General features: G+C 35.9%; 1 protein-coding gene across 2 annotated transcripts in view; it reads right to left on the reverse strand.

Annotated features, from left to right (window-relative positions):
• LOC111052573 (eukaryotic peptide chain release factor GTP-binding subunit ERF3A) overlaps window positions 1–20,962 on the reverse strand; it is a 43,974-nt gene that overhangs the window by 20,617 nt on the left and 2,395 nt on the right. The window contains exons 1-6 of one of the 2 annotated variants that reach the window (XM_039433709.1): window positions 16,839–17,053; window positions 12,712–13,061; window positions 11,211–11,361; window positions 9,153–9,299; window positions 7,763–7,908; window positions 1,550–1,704 (exon numbers count right to left, since the gene is read on the reverse strand). In XM_039433709.1, the coding sequence (XP_039289643.1) occupies window positions 1,550–1,704; window positions 7,763–7,908; window positions 9,153–9,299; window positions 11,211–11,361; window positions 12,712–13,061; window positions 16,839–16,860 (971 nt within the window). In that variant the 5' untranslated portion in view covers window positions 16,861–17,053. Of the gene's footprint in view, window positions 1–1,549; window positions 1,705–7,762; window positions 7,909–9,152; window positions 9,300–11,210; window positions 11,362–12,711; window positions 13,062–16,838; window positions 17,054–20,962 lie in introns of those variants that run through there. The other variant, XM_039433708.1, reaches the window with a different exon arrangement.

Here is a 20,962-nt window from a genome sequence, read left to right on the forward strand (position 1 = left end):
CCATGCATAACCACGCGTGCAGATGAGAAACAAAATCTGGAAAGATCCATAGAAACACGTTGTGACTTGTCTGTAGCTGCCCCCACTGAACGCCACCAGCAAGTGCACGCCTTCAGTGTGAGTGTTCCAATGACTCTTTATTCAAGATGTTGTTCTTCTCCTCTGCACGCGTAGTCATGCATGGTCCCGCGTGTACTTGCATCCAATCAAATCATACCCTAACATTAGTTTGCTTTCCTAGACTTAGTCTGACCTTAGACAAAGCAGGTAACTTCTCCATTTTCCAATTCCGCACTGTTGTCAAATCGCTAGTTGGCTATGAAAAAAATAAATAAACTAGGAAGATATGAAATATTTTGGTAACTTAGTTCATACATTTTAAATCAAATTTTTATCTCATAATCAGATACTCTACTATCAATACTGATTGATTGATTGATTGATTGATTGATTGGATACTAACGATATTACCTGTTCATTCACTCAACTTTAACCGAAACACCGGTCTGTGAGACCAGAGGCAAAATTATTTATAATATATTACCTTCTCCCCCACTACTCCTCAACATTCTCCAACAATGCTCGTCAGTCCCCAACTCATGGTTATCAAGTAAACATCAATCTATTGAAAACGTACCGGTCTCAGCTACCGGATCTTTCGGATAACGTTCATTTTTTACCGGTCTAGAATACCGGATGTTTCGACTAATAGATATTTTGAGCATTCAATTTTTTTCTAATGATTTTCTCTTCATTATTTCGGTATTTTATTGACATGTTTTATTTGTAAAACTAATTTTTGTAATTTAGAAAACGTTGGTTTAGGAAAATTGATGACAATGGATGAGTTATCAACCATACAAGCCCCAGCCTTTGGAACTTGTATCAATAGGATGCTTCACAATGAAGTGTCACAAAATAAACATTCATTTGACGAAATAGATAATTCCGACCACTTTAGTTATTTATGAACTTCTCTTGCTAATAGAATAACTGGAAGCTGAAAACGTTTGCTCAAACAAGTTTCTTGGTAACAATGAAAAACATTATTATTTTCAATGATTACCTTCCAGTTTTGCTATAAAGCCTAAATTGATAAAATATTTCTCCATGATTATTGTTCTGAGTAGTAACTGATAGTATATCTTACACGGATTTTTGTATTGTGTATGTTCTTACATCCAACATTATACATTTATTACATATCAATGTTTCCAATTTTTTTTCTATTCTTCCACCACTTAATTTGCAACTGTAATCTATATTATACTTTACTATAATTGAAATTCATCAATGAAAAATATTTAAATTCATGTTTAGTAGAAAATATATCAAATATAGCACTTCAAGCAAGACCCGGTCTGTGAGACCGGATGTTTCGGTTTAGGTCATTTCGGACCATGTTTCGGTTAGAGAGTTAAAGTGTCCAAAACAAAAATGTCTTGGTCAACTTGGCTTACTCCCTTGTCTGACCGCCCCTATCGATGTCTATTTAGATAAGTTTCATTTTGGCTACTATCGACGTTAGTGATTGATCGGATCGACTTGCCTGACTTGCGACCACTCGACAGTGGGGTCGTCCATCTTGTTGATGAGTACCATGAGGTGCTTGACTCCGGCCGTCTTGGCCAACATGGCGTGCTCCCTTGTCTGCCCGCCCCTATCGAATCCCGTCTCAAACTCGCCTTTCCTCGCCGATATCACCTGACAAACAAAATCAAAACCATATTAATATTCACTTCAACAACAAAATATTAATTCAAAACAAACCTGTCACCATAAATATTCCCATCAACAACGAAAGATAACTACAGAACAAACCTAAAACACAAACAGAGCCCGTTAAGCATACTATCACAGTATACATACAGTATGGAAACTTGGCTAGTACCCTGACGCAAAAATCCGCTGCATTGTAATAGTAAAAAATCCGCAGGAAGCGCTGCATTGTAATAGTATTGATGGTACGTTCGGATTACTTTAATGATCCGGATCAATTGATCACGTTCACTGCCACGAGCCAATCAGAAGACCAGGATTGGAACTTCCTAAGGTCACGTAACGTGTCTACTATTTCCGTCATGTAAAAAGCATTGGTTAGATAGGCGTATTATTGACAGTTTCCATTCTGTACCTATTCTGTGATACTATATTGGGGTCCACTATATGTATGGACTTGCCATACATACTGCGATGTGATCATTGACTCATCAAGGCGAGTGGAAGCGAACGTTGGTAAGCCAAGCGCTCGCAAACTCAGAGAACCGCATTCAAAATGACAATATTATATGACAGACAACAAAACAGCACGCATCGGTTGAAAAGATTGTGGATGGGTGGTTTGCCAGAGCTTCCCTTCACTCGACAAAAATCAGAGCGTTGGCAAGGGTAGGCCAATGAAGGCGAGCGCTGGCAAACCACCCACCCACAATCTGGCGCTCGTCGTCATTTGTTCGCATTGGGCGATAGTGAGGGTGCGGCATAAAAGAGAAAGCACGCAGCAGAAGACAGAAAAACGTTTTGACTGATCAGTAAGGTATTATTATTTTCAGTGAGGTGGAGGACTGAAAAGTCCTAACTCCGCCAAATAATAGTTATTTGTGCAACTGAGGATGACCTTGAGGTTGTGAATGAAAGTCATACATAAATTCGCTCCTGGGTTTTGGAAGATTTTGTGTTATAAATAGTCACGGATAAGTACAAATTTTGTATTAATTTCATTATTAATTGTTTCTTGATCACGTTTTATAATTTTGTTTTAGATTTTAATTCTTAATTCTATTTTATAAGCCAAACATCGTTTAGAGGTTATTTTGAGGTTAGGTTTTCGAGATTTAAAAATAAACATAGATAGTTTACTTGACTAAAATTATAACCAAATTAAAATCCTATCATTTATAAATCAATTATTATTATTGCAAGTAATATAATTTCTTAGATAGGAAGATGAGCTCAACTAGAACACCGAAGGTTATTAATAGAAATATACACATAGCGGGAGTACTCACGCGTTCCCAAAACCAAAATTCAAAAACGCCAAAACCAAAAACCCCAGTTCCTCAAACTACTTTAGCCGAAAAAGTTGCTCAACTACAAAGTAGCCACACTAATTTAAAATACCAATTAGAAGTAACTCTAAAAACGTCTGAGGAAGAAAGGTTAGGGATGGTAGAAGAAATTAAATCTTTGGAACTGATTATAAAATTACAAGATGAAGACCATAAAAAGAAACACTAAATCTAAAAAATCAATGTAGTCTAATGTCGGAGGAAATAAAGAAACTAAAATCTAAATTTGATAATACTAAATGTATGATAGAACCTCCGTCCAAATGCAAAAAAATAGAATCTAACCTAAATGATGGGAAATGCTCTGAAAATGGTCGAAATAAAACGTACAGTGAGGTTTTGAAGACAGCAACCAAAAATATAGCTGAGGGAAATAAAGATAGGAAAGGGAGAGTTCTGCTACTGACGTCCAGTCATGGACGTGATTGCAGTGATCTCCTTGATAAAAGATTGAAAAATAAATTTGATGTCCAATGTTTTTTCAAGCCAAGTGCATCAATTAATGCAGTTGTAGAGTCAGCTAGGGAACAAACTAAAGACTTTGATGAAAATGACTATCTAATTGTACTGGGTGGCTCAAATAATATAAATGAACCTAACTTGAATCATCTTCCTCAAGTAACAGAAAAAATCAAGGAAATTGTGCCACTCAGCAAAAAAACAAACTTAATAATAAGTACTATTCCTAATAGGTTTGATAGGCCAGAATTAAATGAAGCAATCAATTCGACAAACAAATCAATCCATAATACAATCAACAGCCTAAAAAATAAGAATTCTAAACAACTGGGGATTTGTTTTCTAAATGAAAGGCTGAAAAGACATAACTTCACTAATCATGGGTTGCATCTAAATCGATCTGGCAAAGTAATCTTTTGTAATAGTTTGGCAGAGCTGATTGAAAGCCGTTTGCAATCCTCTGAATTAAAAACAGTCAAAAAAACAAATAACGATTTTTTAGTAAATTGGCTCAAAACAGGGAAAGGGAAATAGCTACAAATGCTAGAGATAGAGTAGCACAAGATGGTAAGGTTTTTAGTATTTATCATCAAAATATTCAGTATCTTCGCAACAAAATTGACAGATTAGAAGTATTTCTTAAACAGGAGGATCCTGACATTGTTATTTTCACAGAGCATGGCTTAAAAATAAAGGAAATAAATCAAGTTAGGATTCCAGGCTATTCACTGAGATCAGAATTTTGTAGAATAGCTCATAGAAGTGGTGGTGTATGTATATTCACTAGCAATGCTAAACATACCCAAACTTATGAACTGGATTTTGTTAAGAGATTTTCTGTTGAGATGGATTTAGAGGTGACGGGACTAAGGTTAAAAATTGATGATCGATTTGAGGTAGCAGTGTTAGGTATCTATAGGTCACCAAATGGAGACTGGCAAAAATTTTGTGAGCTGCTCCATACACTTTTGGAAATTACAACCGCTCGTTTCACAAATGTTATAGTAGTAGGAGATTTCAATACCGATTTTGCCAGGCAGGATAAAATGACAGAGGATATTAGAGATATTATTAATATGAATAATTTAGAAATTAAGGTCCACGAATATACAAGAGTAACTCGAACTTCACAGACAATTATTGATAATATCCTCACAAATATAGAAGGTTGTAATGTCAGGTTAGGTAGCTCAGATCTATCAGATCATAACTATCAAATTTTAGATGTTAAGTTGCAGGGCCAGAATCCAAGCAGAAAAAAAACTTTTGTGAAAGAAATTCAGCAATATGAGCTAGGAAATATAAATTGTTTGAAGCAGGAACTGCTTCAAGAAAATTGGAGTAGTGTTTATAACAGTTGTAACCTAAATTACAAATATAAGCAATTCATTGATACTCTAAGATTTCACATTAGTGTATGCTGTCCAATAAAAAAGTCAAAGTAAAAAGTAAATTAAACAAAGTAGATGAATGGATAACTGAAGATATTCTTACTCAAAGAAATATTGTTAGGGAAGCTTATGAGGAATTTAAATTAGTGAGGGATGTTCCGAGTGAAGTCAAATACAAATGTCTAAAGAAAAACTATGCAAAAGAAGTGAGGAAAGCTAAGTGTAAGAAAACAGCTGAAATATTAACAACTAGTACCAATTTTAACTCTGCTGTTTGGGAGGTAATTAATAGAAATAGGAGAGCAGCTCAAAAAGATACAGTTACTAATGTCCCTAGGATAATCGATGAACATGGAAATTATATGGATGATAGTATAGACATTTGTAACTTTTTCAATAAGTATTATCAACAGGTTGCATATAATCTCCAAAAGTCACTGAACACTAATACTTATAATACAACTACATTAAATGCTGAGCCAATTGAAAAGGTATTTAAATTTCATCCATTATCAAGAGATGAGTTGTCAAATAAAAAATTTGAATAACAAAAAAACAGTAGGATTGGATGGGGTCTCAAGCAAAATTTTAAAAGAATGTGAAAATGAATTACTGGACCCTTTATTGCATCTCCTTAATACTTCACTAGAGCAGGGTATTTTCCCTGATGATCTGAAACAAGGAAAAATTTTGCCAATTTTCAAGAGCGGTGATTCTGAAAGAGTTGAAAATTATAGACCCATTAGTATTCTAAATGTAATAAGTAAAATTTTTGAAAGAGTAGTTTTAAATAGGCTATTGATGCACCTGGAAAAAATTAATTTCATATGTGATGAACAGCATGGGTTCCAGAAAGGGAAATCTACTAAGACTGCAATAGTATCCCTTGTTGAAAGACTAATAGATATAATAGATTCAGGTGAGAAGGCAGCCGCAATATTTCTTGATTTATCCAAAGCTTTTGATTGTGTGAACCATAGAATATTATTGGAAATACTAAAAACTGTAGGTGTGAATGGTATAGAACTAAAATGGTTTGAATCATATCTCTTAGGTAGAAACCAGTGTGTTGAGCTTACCAAGGTGGATGGGAATGAAATAGTAAAAATTAAATCTCAAAAACTGGAGGTCCAGGCTGGAGTACCTCAAGGCTCAATTCTGGGTCCCTTACTGTTTCTGTTGTATGTGAACCAATTACCAAAAGAGTTAAAAGATCACAGAGCTCTGTTGTTTGCTGATGACACATCGCTTATCTTTAACAATTATTTATTAGATAGTCTAGAAATAAATGCTTTTACTGGAGTACAGTCAATTGTCCAATTCTTGAAGCAAAGGCAATTAACAATAAATAGTAAGAAATGTCAATTCCTACAATTCAAAAGTAAATATAATTCAGTAGAGGATAGAGAAATAAATGTGTTTGTAGAGGAAAATGAATTAGACAAGAAGAGAAAGTAGCATTCTTGGAATTTTATTGGACAGGAAATTAACATGGCATCCTTACATTGAGAGGATATGTAATAAGATATCATCTGGGGTATTTGTCCTGCGGCAGCTTGCTAGGCTGAATGATAAAAAACTACTGTTAACTGCTTACCATGGACTTATACTATCTCATATTAGGTATGCTATTTTAGTATGGGGTAATTCATCTCAACAAAATATGGACAGGGTGTTTAAGATTCAAAAGAAGGCACTCAGATGTATAGAGAAAGTGAATAGGTTAGACTCTTGTAGGCCTTTATTTAAAAAGCTTGGTCTATTAACTGTGCCATCTTTGTATGTATATGAAGTTGTAATGCATGTGAAAACGAGTGGTGTGATCCAGAATTCAGATGTTCATGAGTATAATACGCGAAACAGAGCAGATTATCATATAATGGGTCACAATAGTAGGTTATTTGAACAAAAACCAGATTATATTGGTAGGAAATTTTATAACTAGCTACCTCAAATCTTGAAAAGTAATGATGATTTGAAGATTTTCAAAAAACAAATTAAAAAATATTTAGTTGATAGAGCTTTTTATAGTGTACAAGAATTCCTTTCAAACCTAAACTAGGTTGAAAAAAAAAAAAAAAAAAAAACTAGTGCGCAAAGTGACAGTTTGCTGCACCGAAAGAAACGTTTACGCACGAGCCGTAGGCGAGTGCGGAATAATGGTTTCTTGAGTGCAGCAAACGAACTTTGCGCACGTATTTCACATTAAATTTTTCCTACAGTTACCATTAAATATGAAAAGTGGATAATTATGGGTAAAATTCCCTGAAATCCATCAAATGTTTTTCCGTGTCATTTTATTATTAATAAAAACCGTAATTTATTAAAATTGAATAATAATTATTAAATTATAATGATTAGTAATTCAATTGAAAATTTATCTGACTGCTTGAAGGGTGTTTATCTTATGTAAGCATTGAAATGACTATAATCAAGGCACATAATGGCAAGGCAACGCTGTTCTCCACTGTCATTATAATGTGGACCTCACTATATCACAGCCAGTGTTACCAACTTAATTTTGATTTTCCTGCACTGGTGCTCCATATAACCTACTATTTTGCGTTGTCATGCTGCAAATCTGGAGTACGCAAAGTAATACTTTGCGCACTAGAGCGGAAAAGTGATTCTTTGCGGCCTGCAATCAGTGCAGAAATTGTCACTTTTCAAGGTATCTGTAGGAAAAGAATATTTTTCAATTCATTCGCATTTCAGTGTGCGGCCAGCACAAGGACCAAGCTCTCGATTGGCCGATTGGGTTGGTGCATCGAGTGAGCTCCCTGTTCTACGTGCCTCGTGTGGCTTGGCCCTTAATATGACTAAACAATGAGAGAAATCACTCACGAGAACGGCGAGATCAGCTTGTGCCGTTCCTCCAATCATGTTGGGCACAAAACTCTTGTGGCCGGGTGCATCCAGAATGGTGAAGTGCTTCTTATCTGTCTCAAAGTAGGCACGTCCCACCTCCACTGTCTTGCCTTTTTCTCGCTCTACAAATTGCAACACAAACAAAAACCAACAGTTAATCGAATAGAATAGAATTTATTGGTGATTCAATGTTTACAAAATACCGAGTGTTTCAAAAAGAATGACCCAATTTCAAACAGTTATATTTAATTTATAAAATGGTGCACACAAACCAATATCACACCAAATTACTCACAGGTGTATCAAGTTTATGACGATAAGTCACTTTTTCTATTAGAAAAAACGACTAGCAGTCAGATATTTTACAATAAATGAATTAATCACTCACTGTGACGAGATCTTTCGGTAGGTCCACCATCTTCTTGATGAAGATGATGGGAAGAAGATGAGAAGAAGATGGCGGACCTGCCGAAAGATCTCGTCACAGTGAGTGATTAATTCATTTATTGTAAAATATCTGACTGCTAGTCGTTTTTTCTAATAGCAATAAGTGATCTAATAATAAACATTTTGTGATGGAAAACAACATTGAAGTGTTCTATGTGCCCTCCTTTTGATGGCACAAAGATGTACGCCATTTCCTCAACACCAACTTGCCTCAACGTTGGATACGGCGCACAGGGCAGCAAGACTTGACTATGTATTCCTAGCCACCATGGTCCCCTGACATAACAATGTATGATTGTTTCCTGTGGGATACGTGTTTATATTCCTCCCTTAGCACTTGATATTAAGGAGCCAAGAGCCAGGGTAACTGATGCAGTAGCTACAGTCCGAGAAGACATCTTGCGAACAGTCTGGAATGAATTTGGCTACCGTCTAGATGTCCCCCAAGCCTCAAAAGGAGGGCACATAGAATACTCATAATACATCATCATAAACTTGATACTTCTTTGAGTAATTTTATGTAAAATTGGTTTGTGAACACTACTTTTTTAAATAAATATAGGCTAACTGTTTAAAATTGGTTCATTCTTTTTGAAACACTCTGTATACATAGACTTCATCAAATTTGCAAGCCATTCCAGTAGGCCATTGCTTTGTAATTAACATTTGAAAATGGAGCTGCTCGAGGATCATACATGGATCCTAGCGGCCTACTGGGTGAGACTGGCTGAGGATCATACGTTTATCCTTACGACAACCAACGTGTCAAGGACCATTTCATAAGCGACGACTCTACGGTTATAGATTGTCTACTAGAATATTAATCAAAAATATTTCTAGTATTGATGTTTGACTCTTGGTTGATGGATAAAGACCAGTTGAAATAATTGCAGTTTTTAAAAACTAATCAACAACGTACCTTCCTGATTAGTGTCAAGTGCCCACGAAAGGTACCACGATTCTCTACTCCTTTCCTTTGCTTCTTTTTCGTATTTCTCTAGTGTCCTCTTGTCGACCATTCCAGTTAAAGCCATTATTTGTCCTCCAATTGTCGATTTTCCGGCATCTGAAATTTAAAATTCAAATACAACACTTGAAATACTTTATTGATTCATACAATAAGTACATCATCAAAATGATAGGGAGAGAAAAAATAAGGTATCCTTGTGCTATTCCTCTCTCAAATTTAAAAAAGGTTACACATATTCCGGAATAGGTTAAGTCTTGTAGTTGTTCACTTCACATAATTTTCAGTCCTTTATTTTCACGAAGTTGATTTTTAAATATAGATGCTTCAAAAACCAAACATGATATTATCATTCTCTGAAAATAATACACAAAAGTCGGCATTTGCTGAACACTTGATTCAGGCCATAATTCCACAGATATAAATTCCAGTAAGTGATACAAAAATCAGCTGATAGTTGCAGTGATAGTAGTTTCAATTTTTCTGCTCAAAATTTTCAAGTTTATTTCAATATTATTGAAACTTTCGGATTGATTAGTGTTATTTCCGGCTCTTATCAACCCTTCGAAATTCAAAATTCATCAGTCATATCTCGAATACGTTTCTCTGAGTGTTAATCTTTGGTGAAAACAGAAATTTTAAACTTAACCTCACTTTGGACTATTTATGTGCCAAAATCAAGGAATTGAAGAAGTTTTGAGCAATTGCCTGTTTCTCTTTCCAAATATCGTGTTTGTGACTGTTCTAATTAATAAATAAATAAATAAATACAGTATTACCACACATGGTACAGTACCAACAAAATATGTTGCAGTATCATCTCAACTTTAATTAAATCAAGTCCGTAAATTAACTAATCAACGATAACTCCTTAAACAACACTATGTTAGAATTGAACCGAGTCTATTTATTTATTTATTTATTTACTCGTTGATATAATTACAAATCATATGGATATGATCGGGATAGAACAACAGGCATAGCCCAAAACTATTCTGTTCCCAAATTTTGATTAATAATAAAATGTCCGGAAAAATAGGTTAGGCTCTTACTGATGAAATTTAAAGTTCAAAGTTCTGTCCAAGAATATATTAGCTAGAAATTTTGAATTTAGAATGATTACAATACCAAATTATGTAATTAATTTTTCAAGAGTTAGTTTGTAATCGCATTTGATAGGTTTTTATGTGCAAGTGCAAGCTTGGTTATGTATGAGCACGCATGCAGATGAGAAACAAAACCTGGAAAGAGCAATAGGAACACTCACACTGAACGCTTGCACTTGCTAGTTGCGTTCAGTGTAAGCAGCTACATTCAAGTCACAATGGCACTTTCCAGATTTTGTTTTTCGGCTCATGCATGTTTCGATCACATTTACGCATTCAATGTGATCACACCCCAACGTTCAGGTTTCCGACTAAACATAAGTATCGGGAATGTGAAACGTTAAGTTTGTGGCCAGCCTTATGCCGCATCCACACTTTCGTCCAATGCGTACAAATGACGACAAGCGACACCCAGAGTGTGGATGGGTAGTTTGCCAGCGCTCGCCTCTACTGGACTTCGTTTTGCATCGCTCCGATATTTTGCCTGGTCCACACTTTGTCCCAGTGGCTTGCCAAGTCATTGGCCAAGTTGGTCTTGCCATCCACACTGCAATGTGACCATTTGTGAATGTTCGGTTGGCCACTCGACAAAAATCGGAGCAATGGCAAGCGAAGGCCAATGTAGGCGAGCGCTGGCAAACCACCCATCCACACTCTGGCGCTCGTCGTCATTTGTACGCACTTGGCGAGAGTGTGGATGCGGAATTATATTATTAATGACAATGGTATCTTCGATGTTATCAACTGAAACCGTTCACAAAACACAACTGTTTCAGCAGTTTTGCGAACAGTTTCCAGTTCAATAATGACATTATTTTGCAATCGAGTGTTGAGAAAAATAATGACTGAATGCCGGTGATGAGGTAAAAATACAATGGAACGATTGATTGATTGAGTGACTAACCGACATGGCCGATGATAACAACATTGACGTGCTCCTTTTTGCTCTTGGTCTCCTCGGGTCGGGGCACCTTCTTCTTCGGCTTGATTATCACCTCCTCCTCTCCCCCCTCCACGTCATCCTCCTCAGGCGTCAACAGTGCTGAGCCACCCTCCTACAACCAACACAAACAATATATTTATACAAATTTGTTACATGTATTTCACCGAATCCTAAATCCTATTAATACTTTAGATATTCCTCGATTTTCAAAATGGTTTAATAACTAGGCCTTTACTGAGATTCATATTATAAGTCAGTGGTAATGGTATGACGGCAGAGTTGTGATTTGATATTTATACTGTATATACTTTACTACCATTATCATACTTTTGATATATTAATTGACTAAATTTAGATGAAGAAGAAGTTTTGGGCTAGGTTTTTTGTTTCATTCCGCTACTTTAAACTTAAAAAATAAATGCTGTATACAATTTAAAAGTGTCAAGTGTCGACAATTTTCAAGTTTAACTCACTATAGACTAAATACATTATACCACAGTTAGAGGCCTTGTGAATAGTTGTGATACCTGGCCCCTCAAACGCTGTAAGAAAGCAGGTAGAAGTCTTCCAGACGACAACTAAACTACCGAGTTTCCTAGGCGCTGAGCACGATTAAAATCAACTGGCTTTTGTGCAACCGGCACATAGACTGAGGTGGGCCGTCCACTAGAACCGTTTTCGTCCAAGTACCGGCCGAAAACTACCGAACTCGTTTGAACGATCCCCCAACAAAGAAAGGAATAGATGCTCGTCCATTGCAACAGGTTCATACGTCCGTGCACGGCCGATCAATTTTTCGATCCGAATTGAATGGGATTTTCCGGCTCTATCCGGCCGAACTGACTAGTCGAGCTGAGACAACAACTAGTGTTCCTAACCTAAAATTTTTCCACAGTCTTGTTTGTTTTTTAAAGAAGTTGTTCTGTGTTATAAAGATGTTTTACAAGCATTATTCTATTTCAATGACGGCTCAAAATTCAACACATCATCATTCTCTATAATTGTGTCATAGCGTTCATCCTCAAATAACCCTCCAAAGTCATCAAACAATATAATTTCAAATTTTCAAGATAAAATACTTTTCTTTCGTTGATATTTAGTTTATAAATAAATATTTAATAACGATTTTTGTATGATGATATAAATAAATATTACACTGTGAAATATAATTTAAACAGAATTCAAGTGGAAAAATGGAGAAAATTCTACTGATGTGGAATTGGAAAGTAGAAATAATTGTGTTATAATATATTGATATTGTGATTGTGGAATGTAATGAATAAATAAATAATTGATAATGAGTAGGTACTTTCAAGTAGCATAACTACTGAACTGGACTGACGAAAACGGTTCCAATGGACGACTGTATTCGGCCGAGTTGACTGCCGGCAGATTCGACCAATCCAACGCTGAACGGATCGGTTGAATACGGTTCAAGTGGACGGTTACCCTAACACAGTACCTCATCCTCATCGTCAGCGGCCGCCTCCCACGAGTCGGCATCACCGGCCGATGACGCGCTGACAACGGCGACAGGAGGTGTGCTGATGACGTCACTGACGGCAGCGGCAGTCGGCGACGGAGGCGTGGCGACGACCTCATCGGTAGGCGTGGCCACAGTGGGAGATGGCGTGGCCGCCGTCTCGGTGGGCGTGGCCACAGTGGGCGAGGGCGTGGTCGCTTGGGTTGGTGTGGTCGCTGCTGGGGGCGTGGCACCTTGGGTGGGTGTGGTCGCTGCTGCTTCTGCTGCTGCCGTTGGTGTCGATGGCTTCTTGTCTTCAGGCGGTTCTTCTACGTCACCGGCTGGCACTCCTGAGAACAAAATCAAAGATAATTATCTAAAAAGAAAGAAAATCCAACTCTTTGGGCACAATTCCTCAGTAACCACTCAAGCCCCGTGGTTAAAGCTGCCACAGCTAGAGAACGAACATAACCTATAAATTCATTAGATTAAATAAATCATGGAATATGAATAAAAAAACAGTGTAGTAATTCATTTGCTGCTATAAAGTTCATAGTAATGTTCAACATAAAAATCCAATGAACCATTAATGATTAATGATTAATTTAATCTAATGAGAATTTATTTATAGGTTATGTGCTCTAGTTCAAATAATTCATCTAAAAGACAAGACTAGGCCTAGCTACCATGTGTAATTACTTTAATTCCCATTTATGACAAAACGATTAACGTACTATTAAAACACAAATAAATCCTGCACATAAAGTCTATTGATACAAGGACTAGTCTGAACATAGAGCACCAGGTTCTGTCTTCAAATTGACTAATGTATGTACCTGCTAAATTCAGTACTCTAGATCCAATAAAGAGACTAGATCTCTCTATTAAGGGCACGCCACACCAAGCTCGCTACCGCGGCGGTAGCGAAGTTTTAAAAATCGCTAGCCATGTATTCAGGTTGATCGCGCCACACCGAGCTCGCTACCGCGGCGGTAGTACGGCGCACTACCACCTACGACCGCCTGCTAGGCGATTCAACAAAACTTCGCTGAGAGGTAGTACGGCGGACAAAGCGAGCTCAGTGTGGCGCACTCAACCTGAATACATGGCAGGCGATTCGAAGAGGTAGCGCATGCGCACAGAGTGATGACTCATTCGGCGTTCCTCCTTGCAGCACAACGCAACTAGTACGTCTCACTCCCACACTGTAGTTGGACTCCCTCCCCCCACTACTAGACTCACTACTCGGAGACTACCGCTAGCGGACGTTTTTCGGTGTGGCGTGCTCAGCCGAGAAAACTACCACCAGCGGTACTACCTCGGCGGTACTGGCGAGCTTGGTGTGGCGAGTCCTTTAGATATATGTCAAAAAGCAAAAAGAGATAATACCATGTTTACTCCGAGTTTACTGTTCATTGGCCCATATTAAACTCATTCTCTCCCATTTACTGTCTTGCTTTTATACTAGACTTATTAATTAATTTTATCATAACAGACCCATTTTCACTCTGGCATTATCATAGAAATATACTATGCTTACCAGAGCCAACAATTTGAAATAGAACTAGCCTACCTAATTATCATGACACCTTATGAATACAACTTGATACTTGATGTCTTCGTCCTTGACTGGGGGTACCAGACAGACTGTGTCAAAGGTTTTAAAATATTCTAGAATAGTGGCTCCTCAGCCAGCTCAGTCAATGAATAAAACAGTTTTAAAATAGTGGCTCCTCGGCCAGCTCAGTCAATACAATGGATCAATAATGCAATATTGCAACTTGTATCCTTATTATAACTGAGAAGCCAATAATAAAATTCATCAATTCACTAGTGTGAAATTATGAGATACTGAAAGTAATTTCTCTATGCAAGACAAATTTATCTTCAATGGAGTCGAAATTTGAAATCAAGAGCTACTGAATAGTTATTTGTGCAACTAGTGCGCAAAGTGACAGTTTGCTGCACCGAAAGAAACGTTTACGCCCGAGCCGTAGGCGAGGGCGGAATGGTTTCTTGAGTGCAGCAGAGGAACTTTGCGCACGTATTTCACATTAAGTTTTTCCTACAGTTACCATTGAATATGAAAAGTGGGTAATTATGGGTAAAATTGCCTGAAATGCATCAAATGTTTTTCTGTGTAATTTTATTATTGATAAAAACCTTAATCCTAAAATCCTAAAGTCCTCGTTGTCCTTGGTTATAATATATAATGAATAATAATTAGCGCGTTGTGCTTGGTTGCACCTCTGCTCACTATAGCAGCCACAGCAGTCACTGTTACCAACTTCATTTTGATTTTGCTGCACTGTTGCTCCATATAACCTACTAAGTATTTTGCGTTGCCATGTTGCAAATCTGGAGTGCAGAAAAATTTTTCCCGCACTAGAGCGGAAAAGTGATTCTTTGCGTTCTGTAATCAGTGCAGCAATGGCCACTTTTCAACGTAACTGTAGGAAAAAATATTTCCCTATACAAGATTGAGAAAAAAATAAATAAAAGTCATAGACAATTATTGTCATCATTTAAAGGTAATAAACTATGATAGATTGTGAAAAAAAATTCGACATTAGTCATCACAGGCATTGTTTTCATAACCAGCCTAAGTAATCACAAATCCAATAACCCAAATCTGGAATTGAGTTCAATTCAACATCATTCACACTATCAGCGGAAATGTGACATCCAACAATGCATTACTCAACAATTTCAACAGCTTGCTATTCAAAACTACACTATTTATGGGTATATTTCAAAACTATTAATTATTTGGACAAATTGTAGTAATAAAGATGGACTATTTGACCAACTGGAAAAGTTGGACTATTTAACTGAACAACAGATGGAAAAGTTGGACTATTTAAAATATTCAAATGAATAAATGTTGAGGTCTTGAGTTGGACCAAACGATTGAGTATTAGCATAGAGAAACAATAGCGTACGGTAAGTAGATATGCCATGGTATAGGGCGTTTATATCGCAACGTTTACTGTTATCTCAAGTCGATTACTATCGATTATTGTAGATTTTTACTGTTTTGGCCGGGTGAGTGTATGAACGGCACAATATGAGAGACTAACAGCGTCACACAGCTTTTTGGGAAAGAAATACGTGGACTATCGGCTTGAGATAACAATAAAAGTTGCGACATTAACGCCCTATATCATGGGATATCTACTTACGCTATTGTTTCTCTATGGTATTAGGTAACTTGTGATAAAAAGAGCCAAAAATGAAGAGATCTCACGAAAACAACCAAATAAAACCAGGGAGACAGTGCGTTAAGCCAAAAAAAAAAAACTGTGACTTACAGTTAAAAATATTGAATGAAACAAAGGAATTTATAAATTTAAATAGCTTACTAATTTTCAATTCATATTATTTTTTAAAAAATTCATATCAAAGCAATAACACTATTTTTAGGTGTAATTGATTTAACTGATTGATTTAAATTTATGTGTATGAATTAACTGAGAGAGTGAATTGATTTGTTGTTAATTGTTCAAGTAAGTGATAAATACTACCAAGATATTGTTCATTAATTTACAAAGTAATATCCTAATTGAAAATTAACAGTAGAATAGAAAGATTTATTATCAGTTATCAAAAACTGATAATATACTGATAAATTATATCCTTCATGAGCTATCCAATTTTTCATCAAAGGCTACTGCATTATTAAAATTATATAAAAATCGTCAAGAGTCCTTTTCATATGTTATTAATACACAGCATGTTTAAACTTATTTTAGTCATTTTCAAGTAAAGCTGCTTGCATAAAATACTGGAAGAACATGGAAAAATATCAAATAGCTGACAACATATGTCTTCAAAGACATGGATAGATGTATATATAACCCTTTGAAAAATAACCTAATTCACAAAACGTCTGTTAACAGCTCATCAATGAAACAGCACTTTTTCAACCAAAAACAAGAATCCACAATTTTTCAAACAATAAACAATGGAAAACACTGAAGAAAACCTAGAAACACAACCCTAAACCACAATACTACCCTGCAAAATCCACCCCAAACCAAAACCCCAACCACGAGATGAGTTAACCTCAATTCATCAACCAACCACACTTCTCAAAACTAGCCTAGTTTAAACACAATCAAAATTACCACGTTGTTTCGGAGGCCGCATGTCTCTATTAAAAACCACAATAAATAACTAGAAAACTTTGAAATTTCAACTAGTTTCGCGTGAAAACTTGTACTTAAAGACAGCAGTTTCAGAAAGGTATGTTGCGATCCACCTATTGAGAACGGCTCAACAAGTTACAGTTAACTTTCACATAGAAACGGACAACGTGGACATAAGAGAGAGGAAGAAGGAAAATGTAGAGAGGAAGTGGTGGAACGAGGAAGGAGAAGGTGGGAGAGCGGGAAGGAGTAGGTGGGAGAGATGAAGGAGTAGGAGGAGGAAATTCACAACCAGTTATATCTGGTAACTCTACATCACATACAGCGGCCGTGGCTTTAGTTAGTTACCTTGATGGTAAAAAACAAAAAAACTCAAGTGAGCTTCAACTCGGAACGCGGTCTATACTGTACCGGTAGAACAACAATTCTTCTCACACATTTAACGTGAATTTTCTACAAACTAAAACAGAATCTTCACAATCTTTCACTCCTAAACATTTTCTAGCAGTGAGTCGACATAGAACGATTGGAAAAAACTAGATTGTCAGTTTGACACCGTTCAAACGTTGATAACCTCTTTGTTATCAGTGGTTTGAGTATCGTTGTTGTGTTGCAAGAAACTTGATACAAGAGTGGGTTGAGTATCGTTGTTGTGTTGCAAGAGACTTGATACAAAAGTTGGTTGAGCATCGTTGTTGTGTTGCAAGAAACTTGATACAAAAGTGGGTTGAGCATCGTTGTTGTGTTGCAAGAAACGTGATACAAAAGTGGGTTGAGCATCGTTGTTGTGTTGCAAGAGACTTGATACAAAACTGGACGACAAACAATGATAAGATGTTGCGTTGCAAGATAATTGATACTGTACTGAGGTCCACGTTATAATGACAGTATTTGATTAACATAGATGTTGCTATCCTTGTCTATCAGTCAACAACGCAGAGAGCGCTATCCTTTTCTAGCTCCGCAATGGTTCCAGTTTGTTTTCTAACAATGTAGGCAGTTTGTTTTCTAACAATGTAGAAATAATGTAACTTAATATCAATTAAGAATTTATTATTTAATCATTGAAAAATATATTCTCTCGACGATTAAAATAATTATCTTAAGCAAGAATGATCAGTAAATATTACTTCACCGACAATATCTATGATTCTTTGACTTCCTTCGTTGGGGCTACTCTTGAATAGAAATAAAAATGGAAATCTAAGTACCCTTTTTTTAGAATAAGTAAACAAAAAAAGAGTACTTGGATTTCTATCGTTTTTTACTGAGGGTGATGCCACCTAAACTCCAGACTTGTGCGTTCTTAATAGGAAGGATTATGACGATTATGATGAACCTACAGCTTTGGTGGGTTCCAAACCACCAGGAAACGCTTCTAAACTAGTGATATTTAGCGGACTGAATAAAAAGACTGCAGATTGTCCAACCACAGATTTAATAAAAATCGAGATACCGGTTTCGGTTGTTACACCATTATTTAGCTCTGGTGAACTCAGTTTAGCAGGCGCATCCATCATAGATGGATCGATGTATATTACGTCTGGTTGGCCTCAACGGCGTCAGACAAGTCAAAGTGCTAGCAAAAGCAAGACACCATTAATGTTACATGAATTTTATATCTATAGTGAGGTTCACGTTATGACAGTATTTTTTCAACTTTGGTTTTGCTATCCTTGTCTATCATTCGACAAAGCCGGTGGTACTACCCTTATCTAGGTCCACAACGATGCCAATTATGTTTTTGACGGTGTAGAAATATAATTAATTAATAGAGAGAATCGGCATCGCTATTCTCCTATCTTTATCCACTGCCATTATAAAGTGGACCTCACTATAGTATATAATTACTATTTGTCTTTGACTCTATTACAGTAGTCAAAATAGTCCTTCAGACTATAAAAGCACTCCTCCTTTAGAAATAATTTCAAACTTCGTTTAAACTCCTTCATCCTTAATATTTCCCCGCAACCGAATTGGTAATACTTGGTAAATCTTTCTACCAATATAACTAGGTTTTTCTTCATACAAGGTCAATCTATGATACTTAGAGATTCTCTTATATCTATCTTAACTAATCTGATCGATAAGATACTAACGCCACCCCCAAACGCTACTCTCTTGCTTTCAATGATATTACAAACAAAACTGATCAAACTCAACTCTATTCAGCCAGGTTCAAGTTCGCGTGATCAGTCTTATATTTTATCACTTCAAAAGAATTGACACATGACAAAATATCAATATGTGTACTTATGGGTCGATGACCTAATAATCATGCATTATTCAATTACTGTTAGTACATAATACCCTAAAAAACACAGTTGGATGCAAGTTCGAGTTATTTATTGGATAAAGCTGGAATCGCACACAACTTACAGTGACAGTGAGAATATAATTCTCACGGATTCTAATTGGACTACTCACACTCAGCCCGGCCGGGCGAGTGTGAATAATTCCATAAGAACTTATGAGAATTATATTTTCACTGTTCACTGTCTCCGGTGTATGCGAATCCAGTTTAATGCAAGTGCATAGGATAGAAGACAATCGAGTTGAACTACTATCACCTCCCATTTCAGTACAAAATTATCACCCATTTGAAAAAAATTCTCATGGTTCAAAAAAGTGTCACTATGCTGTGACAACGAGCCGAATTAATTTTTTTTAGTGAATTGGCAATGCATAGCAAAACTTAGCCTACTGTGAATTGTTTTCTATAGGACTACAAGAGTAAACTCTGGAAACCGAAAATAGCCCACAAGCATCATTATTATTAAATTACGAAAAAAACATCGATGTCAATAACACTGAATCATATACTACTACAAATAGTGAGGTGCACGTTATAATGGAAGTGGAGAAAGATAGGAGAAAAACGTTGCCGATCCTCTGCCTTGACAATGCCTTCTATAGACGGTAGCTGATACAGGTTTATTGATGTAATATTAACTGTTCATTCTCGTTTAAAATAAAAAATTATATTTTATTAAGCAAGAAATTATATTTTTCAATAATTATCAAAATGAATTTTCATAATTTTGATGAAATATTTTGTTAATTATTTATTCTACATTGTTAAAAGACGATCTGGCAACAGAGCAAAGCGAGAAAGAGATGGTGCTACCCGCTTTGTTGAATAATAGACAAGGATAGCAATACCATTGCTAATCAAACACTGCCATTATAACGTGAACCTCACTATAGCAACAAATTATATGAAATCTATAGTGAGGTCCACGATATAATGGCAGTGTACAATTCAATTCTTTATTTCCAAAATTAAACAACGTAACCAATAAAGGTTAATAAATCAAACACAATCATATAACAAGCAAATGAAATAAAACTAATTACCCAGAACTAAAAAACTAAAATAATGTTGACAATAATGTTTCTGTCCTTGTCTATCAAGCATCAAAGCGGTTAGCACCATTTCTTTCTCGCTTTGCTCTGTTTCCAGATCGTCTTTTAACAATGTAGAATTACTAATTGATAGAATAATTCATATTAATTATTAATTATTAATTAATAGGCCTATTTCAATTAATTATCTAATCAAGTAAATAGAAGCAATTATTCAATTATGAATTAATAGATGAATTAATGAATTAATAATAAAATTATGAATTAATAATTAATAGATGCAATTATGCAATTAATGAAAAAATAGAATTTATTTCTTAAAAAATATAATTAATTATTTTAAACGAGAATGAACATTACATAAATGAATATTACATTAATAAACCTGTCAGCTGCCGTCTATAAAAGACATTGACAAAACTGAGGTTCGGCAACATTGTTCTCCTATCTTTCTCCACTGCCATTATAACGTGGACCTCACTATAGGAAGGCTATAAGGCTGATCAAGTAAATAGGGTTTCAAATATATGGTAGTATTAGCATCAATGTCTTTCTCAAAGTTATTACGGTTTTGTAATAGCTAATTTATTACTATTATGTAAGTTGAATATTAGAATGGAAATTAATGGAATATAATGGAAATTAGTATTTGATCAAAAATCCTTACTGAAAATTTGATGGAGAATCCTCCTCATTATAACTTAAATATTTGAAATCCTGACTTGAGTCCGATTCTC

Source organism: Nilaparvata lugens, chromosome 8 (assembly GCF_014356525.2).
Source record: "Nilaparvata lugens isolate BPH chromosome 8, ASM1435652v1, whole genome shotgun sequence".
NCBI classification, from domain to species: Eukaryota; Metazoa; Arthropoda; class Insecta; order Hemiptera; family Delphacidae; genus Nilaparvata; species Nilaparvata lugens.